We start from the raw sequence: 17,555 nt of genomic DNA on the forward strand, positions 1-17,555 counted from the left end.
TGTGCCGTGCTTGTAAATATATGCATCCCTTCTCTCCATATCTTTCTAACTGTACACTTTTTATTTCATGCTTCTTATGTATCCATGTTATTGTACACTGTTAGCGTATGCCCGAGTTATAGAGCGTTCTGTTGCTTCCCAGCAAGGTTTGTGATACATAAAACCTAATACATGCATATATCACCACGAAAGTCAATGCAAGCCGTATTTTCTAATGAAAGGTTGTTATCAATTCCTTTCTTTCAGCTACAATTCTCTAAGGCAAGGAGTCTGATAAACACTCGCCACCATGGATGAGATGGACCTGCCCCAGATGAAGAAGGAAGTAGAAAGCTTGAATTATCAACTGGCTTTCAAGAGAGAGATGTCTTCCAAGTCTATACCCGAGTGAGTAACATTCTATGTATTGCACAAAACATTCTGTGGTGATAAGCATCACTCCATCCCATCTAGCTACACACAAGAATAGGGTTTTCATGAACTATGCACTGTAAAGGTTGAGCTGTAAAATGCGGATTGACACTGTTTACCTACAAACAATGTTGTATATATTTCACGGAGGAAGACATTTACTACAGGCATGAACACACACACATGTATCTGCACCTCTATCTATACATATAAAAGTGAAAATGTGTGGGTTGGTGGGTTTGTGGCTTCGCGTATGTTCCATATGAAATTCCACACCATTTCACAAATCTGCACCAAATTCTGGACAGCCATCTGTTAGAACCCTCCGGACATTACTGGCTACATGACATCTGGAAACCCCACCTCTTACCCCAGATTTGAGCATAAGTGCAAATGTGGGTGTGGGTTTGTGGCAACCTCCCACCTATTGCTTGCAGACTATCCCATGGACTGTGGAAGTGTCTAGGCTGTGTGCAAAATCCCCCACAGCAGATGGGAGGTGCTTGGTAGCCTCTGTTTTCTTGGAGTCTGAGCTACTTCGATAAGGTGATTTACAGCATTTTAACAGACTGGCCAATACTGTAGTCTGGAACTCAGGGATCATCCTCAAGTGCATTATATCCTGTTTGACTAACAGATCATAATGCCAGTGTACATACTAGCCTGTATATAGCCAGTCACCTCAGACCACTGTCTGCTATTTGTCTGTCTTGTTCCCGATCTTTGTACCATGTATACCCCAGCAACCGCCATCCCTGTGAAGTACTCACTAACTCCCCGGCTAATGTACACCTTACTCGGTACTGCTGCATCGCCCGTCGATTACTCTTGTACGTGTTTCTGGAAGAAACACCACTTACCCTCAATAAATAAATGCAAATACTAAAAAATGCAAATGTGACACTGGAATACTTCTTGTCAACCTTCAGTACTATGCGACAAGTCACTCTGAAGGGTTCCCTCGTCTTTTTTTCTCCTGTTCTATCTCGCAGTGGCTGAGGTCATTTAGTGATACAAACAAAACCAGCAAATGTATGCAGACGTCTTTTGACTGGCACTTCACCTACGTACACTACATTCATATTGGTCATGAAACTCCAAAGCCAGACTGCGCTATTTAAAACAAAATGTATTTATTTATTTAATTTGTAAAGCGCGCACAACCCCTTAGGCATCATGGCGCTGGTGAACCAGTTACATGGGGCCCTGTCATGACCCTTGCCCCTGGCCCTCACTGGCAAGTCAGCCTTCCAGTTAGGACCAGGTCAAAGGCCTTAAAACCTCATCCAAGACCCAACATGGAGGCACACACATAGCACAGTTACAAGGAACTGAGCTATGCGGTTTAGTCTTTTGGATGTGGCAGGCCTGGGACTACTTTACCTGGACTACTTTGGGTGTGGCAGGCCTGGGACTATTTTACCTGGAATACTTTACCTGAAACAATTTAAACCACACCCAAACAGCAGAACATGCTTTGCGTTATTCTGCTGTGGGCAGCGTAACGCTCACAGTGTCCAGTTCTTTGATGCCAGCTTACCTGAAACCAAGGACCTGCAGAGAGAGGAAGAACACTACGAAACTTACCTGGAACAGTATCCTGTCTTCAATCCATCGTTGACTTCAGTTCCACTCACCTGAAGGTACGAACTCCATCATCTTGCACCGCATGCATCCTGGAATAGCATAACCTGGAAAGAGGAGAAAGAAAGACAGCATTAGTAAGCGTTTACTCGCGTTTCCTCCCGAATGAAGAAAGCCACACAATTCTTACCTGGGTAGTCATCTCCTGGTCAGTATCATTGCTGGAATATTACGGCACTCGGCTAGGAACATCGCAACCTGCAAGGACAGAAAAGACACAGGTTAGCAATATAAAAGGCGAAACAGCGCCGTGCATCGCGCTTTACTCACCGGACAGCATCGCACACACCGCGCTTTCGTCTACAGGCCCATGCTCATCTTCAAACTGCATGACAACACCAAAATACCTTTCCATACCTAAAAGGAAAGAAGCAAGACATTTTTATTCGAACTAAACAGAACATAAGAACTGCATATAAAGACTGTAAAGCAGCAAACCTACAGAGTCGCACCAGGTCTGGATTCCACCAGTGAAGTAACTTGGTCGCTGCTCACCCCCCACATCTATGCGCCCCTGCCATGAGGAGCAGGACGGAGAATCCACCTTTTACAATATTAAGGTGAGGAGAAGGCCCAAGGCGGAGGAAGGAGTTGAGGCCAAGGGAGGTGGGAAAACATAAAGACAATCTGGTATTGAATACAGCTCTCCTATATTGCAGACCCATCTTTAACTAGAGGCCTTACCAAGGGACCGGGAGAGGGTTCGAGAGTGCAAATCATCCAACCAGGGCTGGGTGGCGTCCCCGTGGATACCAGGTGAGCGTAACAGAACGCAAAGCCTCAATAATATTATCCACCTGGGCGTCATGGAGACTTTAGAGACTGACCAGTTAGTTCAGTTGTTGGGACAATTACGCGCTGAAGTACATTCAGCCAGGCAAGAAACCAACACTCTTAGGAGGGATTTGATTGTTACTAAGGATCGTACCGACAAAATAAGTAGACAATTGCTCCAGTCACAGGCATGACAGACCCCATTGCCTCTTAACATTCCGCCAGCACCTGTACCAACTTCTTCCACCAATCTAGTACAAATAACCCTTCCTGGGGCAGTTCCTTTAGCTCCACCTGAACAATTTACAGGGGACCCCTAGAAGTACGCAACGTTCATGAACCAGTGTCGTCTTCATTTCCTTTGCAGACCTGGGGCTTTTCCTAATGACCAAGCGCGGGTTGCTTTTGTCTTGTCATATCGGAGTGGCAGTGCTGCAGATTGGTCGGTACCATTGGTCAGTCAAGATAACCCGTTGTTACATGACTTTGGGGTTTTCCAGATGGAAATGGAAAAACTCTTTGCTCGTCATACCCAAGGCCAAGCATTAGACAACAAACTTTTGTCACTCCGTCAAGGAAGTCAAGACTTGCTTACATATATAGCAACATTTAACAGACTAGTCGTTGAAGCTGGTTGGCCTGAGGAAAAAAGGACCACATTATTTCATCGGGGTCTACGAGGGGAACTAAAGGATGTCCTTGCTCAAGTGGTTAACCCACCTAAAGACTGTGGAGAATTCATCAACCTTGTGGTGCAATTAGATCACAGATTACAAGACCGAAAAGCGGACCAGATAAGGTTAGACAACTCGAGCTGTGTATGCCCTGTCAAAGGATAATGGTCCACGTACATTGGAAAACACGGTAGAACCCATGCAAATCGGAGGTGTACAGCCCCCTTTAACTAAAACTGAAAGAGATAAGAGAAGGCAACAGAAATGATGCTTATATTGCGGAAAATCAGGCCACTTCCTCAAAGAATGTCCAGTGAAACCACCAAGGAGAACTGTTGGAGACACAGAGAAGGAAGATAATAACAAAGAGTCGGTAAACTACAAAGCCCGGCAAGCGTAGAGGTCCGCTTATCGAGCGAGAAGGATGAGCCACGGACTTCACACTTTGCATTACCAGTAATTTTGATCAATCACCAACAACCGTCTCGGATGCATGCTGTCGAAGCATACATAGACAGCGGAGCAGTTGGGAACTATTTAGACCAAGATCTGGCAGTAGAGATGGGGCTTCCCTTATGCTCTAAGTCGACTACTGAAAAAGTTACTACTGTTGATGGGACAGAAATAGCTTCCGGACCAGTAACCCAATTTACAGCAGCACTAACCCTACTGTGCCAGGCACAGTAGTATATATGAGAAATGTGCGAACCACAAAAAGTTTGCACATTTCCCATGCAAACACGCATTCAAAACCCCTTCATACCCACACCCCCACCCACACCCACAACATACCCACAACACTTCCACACCCGCAACATAAACAAACCCTACTTAACTTTTTTACATGGTGAGTCCCTGCGGCGCCAGTTTCCTTTGACTTCCGTGATCAGGAACCGGCGCCGGAGGGGCCTTTTTTTTCCGGGAGCAGCAGGGGTGTCCCCCCGCGACCCCTTGCTCACTATACCACACAATATAGTGAGCAGGGTGTTGCGGGGGACACCCTTGCAGCCCCTGTTTTTTTTTCTTTTTTTTCTTCGGGTGTGCTGCGGAGGTGTCCGCCCGCAACACCCCACTCACTATACCACACAATATAGTGAGCGGGGTGTTGCGGGGGACACCCCTGCAGTCTTTATTTTATATACTTACCTACAATGCTACCACCAAAGGTTCAAACTTTTTTGGTGTTCGAACCTTTGGTGGTAGCATTTCTCTGACTTTTTGTATGGTCGGACCTTTTTTTCGGTCAGATTGTACAATTCCGATATTGTTCTTAGTGGCCGGTGCTGACAAATTGCACTCCACCTCCGGGCCCATGTGGATTTGGACAGTCGTAACAGATTCAGGCTTTTTGTGTGTGCTTCTTGGGAGGTTCGCCTCTGCAAGTGGATTGTGTTTGTTTGGAGCCTGGAGCTCAGGAGATTTAGTGCCTCATTTGGAGCACGGTACTCCCTTATTCAACCCAGGTCAGCAAGGTCGTACCATAGTGCAAGTCTGGTCACAGAGGCTGGCTAGGATGGGACTATCAGATCAGTAGACGAGTGGTATACCCACTGCCACGTCCAGAACCTTCATCTAAATAGATACGTTTTATTTGTACTTTACTGGACCCTGCCACCTTGGGGGAGGCGACTTCTATATTGCCGCCGTGGAATGCCTCGGTTTGGCCTGGGCTACACTCTTTCGTTCTAGCTGGTTTGGTCTGTGGGCTCACAGCAGATGGGGAAGCTGCCACTCTGCTTGCAGCCCATTTCCACCCGACTCCTGCTGTGCCAGAATGGTGAGTTTGTGAGTGGGGCCTCTCCATGAGTCCAGAGCCCGCCAGGAGCCCTTTCAGCCAATTGCTCTATTGGAATTGGGAAGTGCATTCCCGTAGTCCCAGGGAGCAGCGCCATACCTCCACCCACCATTAGTTCGCCCCCCTTCATGAGGGGAGTTGAGGGAAGGGGGCGTTGACAAAACTCACCCAGACTTTAGAGCACCCCAGGCCCCAATGACACCGCAGTCACGCATTACCTCAAGTCGCAGGCAGGAGCTGGGGGTGTTCTATACGGTGGCTGCCATCTTTGGGACAGGCAGCCTCCCAGCAATCCGGAGGAGGGCTTGCTTTTTCACCGGAAATAGGTGAGAATCAGCACTTCCCCAAACCTCTGCAGGTGCACCGTGCAGTGGAGATTCCGGGAACACCTCTATGCTCAAGTATCCTGCAACTGGTCCGGGATATGGGCCTTGTTGAATATCAGCCTGACGGAGCTTCCATGGAGCATATCACACCCACCTTGATAACATTTTCCATACAAAAGTGTAGTCTGTTCATTGCGCGATTCCAGAAATCTTCAGATTTCTAGAAACAATTCATCAGCTTCAAACAAAAACAAAAATATGAGCGACTGTTCACAATGAATAAGTGTTTGAACCTCTCTATCTCAAGATGGCCGGCCCCATGTTATGAAGATGTAATGAAGAGACGGGGCATGACAACTAGAACTGGTAACCTCTGTTCCGATATCCCCGTCAGCGACATTGCTGTAGGACTGGAAAGAAAGAAACAGGGTGTCTCTTTGCAGGGCAATAAAAGCGATACCGTTGATTATCTCGGAGGAATGGAAAATATTAGAAGAGTGAACATAGAGAGTACACGTAAGATTCAAAAGTGATCCTTTAAAAACATAACTTTTTTGGGATGCAAAGACATACAGCCAAGGCAGGCTGCTCAGGCGTGAAAACATGCTACGATGCGAAGTCATGCATTTGGAGGTTCATTTTCTGGGGAGCCGTTAGAGACGGGTAAAAGGCATTGGAAGCTACCACACAGAAATTGGTGTCGTGGGGTTATAATATTTAAAAGGCCTAAAGTTGCCACACAGTTTGAATGGGATGCGCCATTTTGGAGTGCATAGGGAAATGCCTGCTCAGCAAAAGAAAAGGCTGTATTCTAGGTTTTGCTGAGTGAAACAAGTCTAAAGTTCTTATTTTTACTACACTTTAGACTGGAAGTGAGCATTGGAAACAAACATTGTAACATTTTAAAAATAAACAGTTTACAATGTTATTACAATCCCATTTTATTAAAAGCTGCTTTTACAGAAAAATCACAGCTCGGCCATCCTCTAGATATTTGGTTTTCTTTTGGCCTCGCTTTCGAAGCGCTGGGATGTGTCTAGCAAATGTGCACCTGAGTACGCAACTCTCCCCCACGCAGATAGACACAGAGACAAAAAGTGAGACAGAGAGAGACAAAGGGAAATAGATAGAAATAGACAGAGAGAAAGGAGTGTGTAGGAGAGAGAGACACAATGACTGCTAGACAGTCAGATGATGCTATATCGGGTATTGCCGGCCATTTATATCACAGGTCACTCAGCTATAAGCGGTTGAGCAGCCTGTATAAGTATGATCAGCGCCTGAGACTAAGGCCCTCATTGTGCGTGTTGCGGCACCAATAATGATGCAGACACAGTAGAAAATGGAGCATTACGCCGGGTCTGTGGCTCAGTGGACTAATGCATCCACTACAGGGGCCTGTGTTTGACCTCAGGGTCACAGGTTCGGGTCCATTCAGCCCTTCATCCTTCTGAGGTTGACAAAATGAGTACCATTTAGTTGGGTAACAATAAACATCTGTTATCTGTTTTATAGTGGCCCTGAATCGCTCCCCCTCACTTCCTCCAGCCTACTTGGGCAGGAGTCTGTTCTGTTACATTCCGCTTTCACCATCACTGTCATGTGGCCAATGCTGGATTTGACTTTTATGGACTAAGTTGATTCACGATGCGTCACCCTTTCTCATGGTGCCCCTGAATCATGATGTCCACTTCTTCATCTTGTATCCAAGCTTGCAACATTATGTGTTACTACTGACTTCTGCAATTGTATTCCCTCTCCCCTTGCTTCTCCACTCTTTTTGACTGCTTACTCTCTTTTCTATCCTCTCTCTTTCTCCCTTTTCCTATCTCCTTCCCTTACTTTCTTCTATGCACTTACTCTATCAGAATTGTCCCTGGAACTAGTATGATAGCAACCTCGTCTGTCTCCTCCCCTTACTTGTTTTTTACCCCCCCGCCATCTAGCACTATCGGAAATGTCGTCAGGCCTAGTACGATAGTCACTTCTTTTGTTCCTCCCCTCCCTTTCTGCACCCCTCTCCCTCACCTTTTGTTTTTCTCCGGCTCTACCAGAAATGTCGTCAGGCCTAGTACCGTAGTCGCCTGTCTGTTTTAATTTCCTTCCCACTCTCCCCCTCCCTTCCGTATCTATGTTTTAGCTCTTGCACTATCTGAAATGTCGTCAGGCCGAGTACGATAGTTAATTTCACATCCTTACTGTTCATGGCCTGTAAGAATGTCATTGTATTTTCCCTTCTTCCCTCCCTTGCCTTGAAACGCTTTGAAACACATTGTGCATAGGTGCCTTATAAATAAAGATCATATCATATCAATAGTGCCAAGATTCTCCTCGGGGGGTGAACAGGCGCTCTACAGATACACATGCTATGTTACGTTACCTCCGAGCATAGAGGGGAGAGTTACCAGATGGTTCTACATCAAGAAACAGGAGGGATGAATGCATGGCCCACAACAAGCAATATATGGCCACTTCAGAGGTGGAGATAATACTTGTCAGGTATTAACTAACAGCATACACGGCTATGAAAACAATACCCAACTTTCTGTGCTCGTCACTGAGTACTGTGCAGCTTGGATTTCGATCTGATGGAGCTACGCTTCCCAATGCAGAAGCTAGGGAGCTCGACTTGTAGGAAGGCAGCAAGCCATATTACCCAAGTGCTGGCCCTCCCCCAGGGTCCTTCAGTGGTCATCATCTCATCAAACTCGATTCACAGGACAGACCCACCACTGCATCCATGATCCGCCTGATTTAGGAAGGCATTGAAGATGTACTCCTGATACACAGGCTCACCCAACCCTCACGGAGGTGGTGTCTGTTCTGCGTTCTATGCCACCGGTTCCTTCCGATTTGAATGCTGCACGGAATGGCACCTGTAATCGTCTCCTGGGTCCTTGGTTTGGTGATGGACACAATGCTCCAGTATGCATCTCAATTATTAATCTTTTTCACCAACACTCCCGGCAGTATAATGACTTCTCCAGTATTGTAGGCACTCTGAATTGCAACTGCATCATCCTCTTGTTGCCGCTTTAGTTTAGTCAAAACCTTTGGTGGTTCTACCTTTTGATGTTCAGACTCCTTTATCCTGGAACAAACTTCCGTCCGCACTCATGCATTCTAACTCTTGCCTTGAGTTCAAGAAAAGCCTTAAAACCGATCTGTTCAACCTAGATCCAGATTAGGTTGCTAGACAATTGACCAATACAGTTTAGACCAGGGTCTTCAATACCCCGTCCTATAATTTGTTTTGTAAGCCTTGTTTTGTCTTTCTTGCGCTTTGAGACGCATGCGCAAGTAGCACTTTATAAAAACTATAAACAAACAAATAAATAAATAAATAAATAAGGGAGCACATATTACACCAGCAAAAGTAGCAGCGCAATGTGAACGCAGAGGTTACCCGCAATGCTTTGCTTATTACTGTGCCCAGGGCCTGTGATCAGCAACTCCAAGATCCTTTGCAACAGCAGCATTCCACGTGTTGTGGAGTGAAACATGGGTACAGATCCTACCCTGATCCCCCACAGTATGACAATCCATCCATCTACAGCTCCCTTGCGCAACCACACGAGTATTAACACATGGGGACATAGCCCCTTATTAAAAACAATGACTGTGACAGCGCATATTTCTACAGCCACTAGCCCCCTGCTCTGGTCTCCAGAAATCATGGTCCAAAAAACGCTGTGAAAACAAACTGGACCAAACTTGTGAGCTGATATTTGGAAAGGGGCTTTTTACGCATGTGTGATAGTGAGTCAGGGACGGTGGTGGGAGCAAGGTCGTTGGTGAAGCTGTATGAGGAAGGAACTAAGGATGCAAGAAGGAGGAAGGCGGGGGCACAGCTCACGGCATTAGGGGGGTGCCTCTGAATTTGGGCAACAGAAAAGCATCAAAGGGGCGAGTAAGAGTTGAGCAATGGGAGAGGGGCAGCGGGTACTGGTGGAGAGTGGTGCTGGAGTTATGGTAATCGTGGTCCGGTTGTCTCCCTTCATTATGGCCACAACGAGAGAGGCATAAACTGCATGAGGGGGCAAAGACTCCTTTTGCAGCCCTGGGCACCAATGACAAGGGAGTCCCGAGAAGCAACACAATTCAGACTAGATACCGTGCAATGGTACATTTACAGTGGAATCTGTGTGACATGACCCTATTCTCTTACTGTCACATACAATGATGTGCCAGCAGTTTGAATACATGCGCACAGAAGGGCTTCAGTGGTTTTCTGCTGAAATGCCAACAAAGTGTGTGTATTGCATGCCCCTTGTCCCGGCAAGCACAAACATGACAAGATTTGTTTCATAATGACAGTCCATAGAATCCGTTTTCACTGAGACATCAATTATCTCCCAATGACGCCAAATTTGCAACCATGAACCTCCCGGAAGTCATGCTACAACAATGCCCACGTACCGCAGTCAACACAATTGAGTAGGCATTTCACCTACTTAAGTGTAGATTCCGAGGCCATCTGGCAGTTGGTCTACACAGTCAACCTCACCAGAAACCAGGAGCTTATCTCTATTTTGTTGGTTGGTAAGGACTCCCCTTAATATGGAGAGAGAGAAAAGGCTTCTTTTTGGATGACTCTTTGGCTAATGATAGACAAAGGGAATATGTTGAGAGGGTGACTGTTCCCCAGATGTCGGTGCAGGACTGGCAGATTACCGAAAATCGTATTTTTTGGAGGACGTGGATACAGCTATTGGGGTGCTTTAAAATATTAACGTGCAATGGCCTGAAGGCTTCCCACCCCCCTTTTTTTTTTATAAGACTTTAATGTCGGTTCTTTTAAGGAAAAGACCTTAGTGTGTACATTCATAAGGGCGATACGAGACCCATTCCTTAGCATCAGTCCCTGGTATCAAGAGCAGGAAAGTTGATGTTTCAGCCATTGAAGTTGTCACTGATGACAGAGCCTGATGCCGAAATACATTAACAAGCTGCTCGGTCACAACTTCAATGGCTGAAACATCAACTTTCCTGCTCTTGATAACGGGGACGGATGCTAAGGAATGGGACTCGTATCGCCCTTATGAATGTACACACTAAGGTCTTTTCCAAGGGTGTCACCAGCAGTCGCGCCTTCACTCTTCAGCTCAGATCCGGCTGGGTTTATCATTGAACACAACACCCACAATAACATTAGTGGGCACTATGGACCTGATCGAGCTTCATGTGTGTTCTGGAGAGGATGTTGTGCTTTAAATCTTGGAAGCAAACAAGGCTTTCAATCGAGTCTACTGGACCCATATTGTTGGGACATTCAAAGCTTTAGTGTTTGGTTAAAATTTTTGGGGAATGGTCAGTGTGATTTTTTAGAATTCCTGCACTAGGATTAAATGGAACTCACTCACAGATCCAACTGGGATCTTGAGGGGACACCAAACAGGGTTGCCTCCTCCCTCTCTTAATGTCCATGCTCTCGCTGGAGACGGCTTAATGTAGAGCTCGCATAACAACAAAATTGGTAACACCATTGGGAGTGATATCTTTGATATAATTGCTCTGCAAAGCGACAGAGTACTTCTTTATCTGAAGGACTGGAAAGGCTCCATACCAGCATTAATGATGGAATTGGATGGTTTTGAATTGGTCTCCGTTTTTCAATTAACTATAGTAAATCTGTAGGCTTGGTTATTTTTTAAACTCCCTGGTCTACCAGGACACCAAAGTATTTGAGGTGAAGCACGCACCCACTCTGATGTGCCTGTTTCAACATAATATCCCTACGCTTCCTCAGACTTTCCCTAGCGATCTCAATAAATGCACGTCACAGGAAATATCATGAGTTGGAAGGATTTGTATGGGCAAAATCAATCTATACTTCTGACAGTTGCAAATGTGTTTAACCTTACTTGTTAGACTCCCTAAAGCATTGATGAAAGCATTACATCAGAAAGTGTTCTCTTTTATTTGGACCCAGAGTTTCCAAGAAAGTTCTTCTGAGGGCAGTTAGAGCTGGTGGTTTGGAGGTATTGACCATTAAACAGTAATTGCTCTCCTCAAAGCTTTCGCACATCTTTGACTGAATGTGCTCCTACCAGGGAGTTAGTTGGGTGGAGGTGGAGCATTTGGTTATGGGGTTTCTTTTGGCTTCTCTTCCCTTTTGGGCTGTCAAGGTTAGGTCCCAAGATGGGAGTTTGCTTTCCTCAATACAGACTTGCTTTTTTTTACCTGGACAACACACTGAGCCCTTGTGGTTTCAAGCCCCAAACTGGCCCCTTTCCCCCAATGCTTGTCGACCCATACCTTTCTCCTAGCATGGATCATGGTGCCTTTGGAGCATCGAAGTAGGGGGAGGCAGATAGGTGAGTGCATTATCTTAGCTATTTCAGCTATGCTATATCTCAGCAGGATCCCTTCCCTTGGCTTTTGAGAATGCAACACATGCTTCTATTTGAACCTGAGAGGTTTCAGCACACTCAATTACAACTGGATTATGCAGCCACGGGTTCAGATGGCCGATGCTAGACAGGGAGTGGTCACTCCTGGAACTTAACTTTGCAGATGTGATTTACATGGGATGGGTCTCTAAACTGCATGCGCTTTTAGATGGAAAAATGTTGTATGTGACCAAGTGGAAGTAAGAGTTGGGGTTGAAATGAGTCCTGAATCCTGTGTCTATATTTTGATTCAAGCCCGTAATTGGTATAGACGCACAGTGATGACGGAATGCGCTCATAAGGTGTCTCTGCGTGAGCACTTTCCCCATCATATCTGCATCTAATGATCATGGACTTATCCCTGTTACACTGGCAAAACTGTGGGAACATAGGCAATCTGGCACACAAGTGGTGGTCATGGTGTTGGAGATATTTATGCAGCAACAATCAATACAGGGAATTCCCTCCCCAATCAAAAGTGCCACATCAATATTCCGTTAAAGTTCAATCTAGCCCTGTCTGTGATTCATATAGAACCACAAAGGCTCCTCACCCTTCAGCAATAGATAAGCCAAGATCCACACAAGTGTGTAGAAAGAATATATATTTATTAATGAATAGGAAAATTAATATTGGTACAAAATCACAAATCAGACTACTTCAATCCGTGGCCCAAATGCTTTTCTTTTCTAACTCTTCCCCTTTCACACAAATTGAAAACACTAGTTGGTTTAGGATAACACAAATCTCAGACTCTTTAACCCCACAACATGTACAGTCAACATACTTTGCATGAGGTACACCTTTGATAAAATGAAGCCCCTTGAAACATGACCAGATCATACACCTATCAATACACTTAACATGAGGTTTAAATCGTATGCACTACTTTCCTATTGGCAAAACCAGTTTAACAAATACAGCTCTCTGTATTTTTTTTTATCTCTGTGCGCACTTGGAAATGCTTGCAGCGTTGGAGCACAGCAGACCTTTAAAAACTGAACACTTTTTGTATATATAGTACCTTCTTCCTTCACCCCAGTGCAAGGAAGAATATCTCGTCTACCAGGAGTCACTTTCCCACTCTCAGTGGAGGGTATGCTTTTCAATAAGGGACTTCACTTTATTTAATTTTGGCAAGGCACATTTCTGCCCCAGCGCAAAAACCTAGATATTCAGTTTACATTCAGACCCCTCTACTTTAAGACAGGGTCTGAGGAATGGTGAACAGCTGGGAATTTCATTTCATTCTATAGGGGAATTAATTACATTATTATATAGTAGGAAAAGGCTAGGATCTACTTTGCCTTCCCACCCAATCAATGGTGGGAAAACTATTGAATCAAACAGATCCCCACAAAACTTGGTTTGGTTGGACAAGTTTACTAACATACAACATCTCTGTTTTTGCACTCTGGAAGGTCCTCAAGGCTTCTGGATACTCAGGGGGAACCTCAGGACTTGGTTAGAGGCCTCTCTAGGTCCAGTCAATAATGGCCTCCAGCATTAATCCCTTTATTTGATTCCCCTTCAGTAGATCCCAGCCAGATTTTAGTCCTTCCCTGGCTCTCCAGCAATTTTGTCAGCAGTTCCAACTCAGATGATGTCAGGCAGCTCCCCCTGATTCCCATAGTGGGACACCTTATAAGATCTAAACCACAACCCAAATTATTCAAATTGGGATGTGCCATTTTATGGGCTCTTGATCTGGATTGGACATCTGCTGTCCTCCCCTTTTCTCTGTTTGGCCCCTTTTAGTATGACTCCACCCATCTGGGATAGCATTTTCATAGTTTCAATTTTTCACTTAAACTACAACATGGCCACTTTCTCTAATTGTGTACTAAACCTAACAATACATATATTTTTTAAATATTCTCATCATGCTGGGCTTTATGAAACAAGTCCTGTGTCAGCACGAGGTTGGAGGTTTGAACGACATTTTTTTGTAAATTTCCCAAAAATGATAAAACTTATCACATTTTCTAAATAGATTTCTAATTTATTAAACTATGATCTCCCCAAATCGCTGCTTTGTGACATTTTCTGGGGAGCTAGAAACACATTTTACTTTGTAAGTCCTGTTTCCAAGGTCGAATATTTATGGGAGTTGAATCAACAGATGGGCCTCTATATTGGCTTTACAGGGATATTTGAATGAGTTATGTGTGTCTTATTGTTCACAAGATAACAAACACAGTATGATCCTCTATGTAACCCTATGGCAAAATAACGATTTACATATTTTTGCTTCAATTTCACATTACAATACTTTTCTTCTAACTGAACATGTGATCTGGCCCATCTGCTTACTTTTTTGATTTTGGCCTGGTGTAAATCCATTAACATTCTTGCAAAGTTAATGGCCAGACCCTGGGACTTCTTATCAACTTATGCAGATGAAGACAACTCCATCCCTGAATCATAAAGCACCTTCTGGTGTCTGTCAAATGTCATTAACTCGGGAGATGGACCACAAATTTAAGTTTTAAATCCAAGTATTTTAGAAATGTCAAACCATTAAGGGCTGCCTTTATTTACCCCGTTCGTGTCCCCAACCCACACTAAATTTCTTCCTGGTCACTGCTGTGGCTTTAAAAATATGTTTTAGATACATAGAAGATAAGGGGAAGGTCACTGTTTGAATGTTCTGAACAGAAACGGAAGCAAATTCTTCTGAACAGAAAATGGTCAATTTAAATGTTACAATTTCTTTCCATATGTTGCATTTTAATATCTGGCATCATGCCTTCAATGTTCATCTTTACATCCTAACATTTGTTCACATGACTCTGGCAATGGAGACTCGTTTTCCCATGTGTTCATCGTTCTAAGCTGCAAATGCACACCTTTCCATGGTACCTGTTTCTGTTTTTGCAAAGTTACCCTTTACTCTTTGCTCTCTGTGTCAGCAAGGGTGCACTTTAGACATCAGTCACATGCGATAGAAAGTAGTTTCAGGCCTTTGGATTAGTCACTCAAATGCAAGGCCTGTTTAGTTTTTAGTTTTTGTATTTATTTTGCTCTGAAAACAGCATTCTGATATTTGGCAGTTGCAAGTGAAACAATGCCTTTTTGTCTGTCATCCAACAGTGTGCCTTTGAATTCCCTTCTGTAGTGTAGTCTCATATTCCACGTTCCTGGTTTTCAATCTGCAGATGCCCCACATTTACCATGCTTCTCTGTTTTTTCCAAGGAAACAACGTCTTCATGTTCTTGTAGTTTGGAAATTAACTGCTGGCTTTTTCTCTGCCAGTCTACAATGTGTTTTCCTATTACAAATAGGATTTCTGCACTGTTAGGCCCAACGTGGTTAGAGGCAGTTCATTTGATCCTGGGGCTGCCTTTAAACCCCAAAATGGTCCACTTCACAAATTTACTGTAAGGAGATTTTGTCCAGAATAAATTAAATATGTATTGTGCAGGTGCCTCTGGACCCTTTTGTACTGTTTTTGGGGAATATGGATGAGGAGAAACTTTACCCAATCTCTGTTGTTTTTTTGGCCAACCCATCTCGTATTTCCTTAATGCTGCCCACCTGTCCCAAGCCTAATTCTGCAAGTCTAGTGTCTTATTAATGAGACCCTAGCAATGAAAAAGCAATCAACGATATTAACTGATAGAATGCCAACATGTTTTAAAACAATTGTCTCCTTTTCTTGATTGACAGGTGCACAATGATTACAAGAATTTGAAACCATCTATTCTGAAACGTTTTGTTCTATATTAAATTTGGGGTGGGACTCACTGTCATGGCGAGGAGGGAGGATTGAAATGTTATATTTACAAGTGTTCCCGATTAGAGATAGATATTGCTGATTGGAGAATGTATGCATTAACCTAGCTGAAACCTTAAAACGAAAATACATTTCCTGGAAATAGTTTAAAAGGAGTAGATTCTGACAACTGCACAGGACTGGGAATGACAGGCAATGATGTGAGGGATAGTTATGTAGCGATCTGTGGCCATGTTCCAGTGCGGCCAGAGAAGGATTGGGTTGAGGAAAGTTATGATGAACAGGATGAGTCAACCCACCATCTTTTCCAGCAGCCTGATGCTCTTTCCACAGTGGCCCTAGTGTTGCCTGCTCTTGCTGTCAGTCCTCCATGACCAGCAGAGGTGCCTGCACGCCTTTATAGACACTTGCACAGCTTTGGATCCCTGGGGCATATCATAACCTTGTGGCTTGAGAGGGCCCTCTTTTATCCTGCCAGCATCTGGGTGTGTGGCCCAACGTTACTGGGGCCATGCAGACATTGATGTGGGAAGAGGTGAGAGAAATTAACTGCATGCCTGGGGCCTCTACTGTCCAGGTATCCTTCTCACCATGCCCACAAAAGTAGCTCTCACTTCAAGAGCCTGTTTCCTAACACTGTCACCACCCAGATTTCTCTTCCAAAATCCCCTTCCCCTATTTTACTTCACCTATTTCCCCTCTTCTCCCTCCAAGTGGCCTGAAGATGGAGCTAAATGATATACTACACACATGTGTTACAACATCCTCTGATGATACCAGTTCAGATGTTCGATTGACATATGTGGCAGGATCCAGGCCAGTAGATATGACCCACAGGACATCACCAGCCTTCATGTCCTGCAAAATCTCCTTGGCAACATGAATGAATCGGGTGCAGCAGAATTGGAGGCTTGTGGAGGGCAGACAGTGAGCGATGCAGCTCTGAGGCCTTGCGTCTTTGCCTTGGCTATGTCTCTGCCTGCTGTGCAAGGCATGTGCGCTTGCTGCAGTGCTGGATGGTCACCTTCTGGGCATAATTGGGGTTAGGCAGCCTGGCCAGGAATGCTTGAGAAGTTGTCCTCCTATGGATTGACTCTGCTTATTCTTGGCAGTGCTGTGCCAATATACACTCTTGAGCTAGCCCCAACTAGGTTGTGGTTCCGACTTAACCATGGACGAGATTTCTGGTTTTGGTGCATTTGGTGGTGCTGGCACCGCCTATGTGGCAAGGCAATGCTGATACAAAAGGGAGACGCAGGGGTGCTCAGAAGCAGGATATCTGGTTGCCATAGTAACTGGAAATGTTCACGCCCGAATTGGCTGCATCACAACTTCTAATTTTCAGTTTCCTTACGCCCTTTAAACGAATGAGTGGAAGTTTTACAATATTACCAACCATCCTCTGCTGACAGTGCAGCGATCCTTCTTATGCTATCTTCACAAACCACCCCCCTCCCCCTACACTATGTGTAAGATCTGTCCCCGTTCCCTTTCGACATGGCCTCTCTGTGGGCCAGCTCTCGGATCATTCCTCGGCGGCATTGCTCGCCTTCCAACCCTCCCCTCCACGCCCCTCTTTGGGTTGCTAAATAGCACACCCCACCATCCCCTCTTCTGATTCTGAGATAAGCTCCAGAGAAATGCTGATCCTTCAAGGCCGTACAAGGCCATCTGATCAGCTCTCATGGGAAAAATGTAAAAAAAAGAGAGAACAAAACTGCATGTAAATGAAGGCGTGCATGCATGAGAGCGTTTGTGCATGTGAATGAGCCCAGCAGCAGGTCCTGTCAGCTTTGTAAACT

The 17,555-nt window shown here is 44.9% G+C and overlaps 1 protein-coding gene across 1 annotated transcript in view; it reads left to right on the forward strand.

Moving 5' to 3' along the window:
* The window catches only part of GNG13 (G protein subunit gamma 13), a 280,995-nt gene that overhangs the window by 151,407 nt on the left and 112,033 nt on the right, over positions 1-17,555 (forward strand). Inside the window, exon 2 of the mRNA XM_069647270.1 lies at positions 247-387. Coding sequence (XP_069503371.1) covers positions 290-387 — 98 coding nt within the window. The 5' untranslated portion in view covers positions 247-289. The remainder of the gene's footprint in view (positions 1-246; positions 388-17,555) is intronic.

Source organism: Ambystoma mexicanum, chromosome 2q, assembly GCF_040938575.1.
Source record: "Ambystoma mexicanum isolate Mex_15411 chromosome 2q, UKY_AmexF1_1, whole genome shotgun sequence".
Classification (NCBI taxonomy): domain Eukaryota; kingdom Metazoa; phylum Chordata; class Amphibia; order Caudata; family Ambystomatidae; genus Ambystoma; species Ambystoma mexicanum.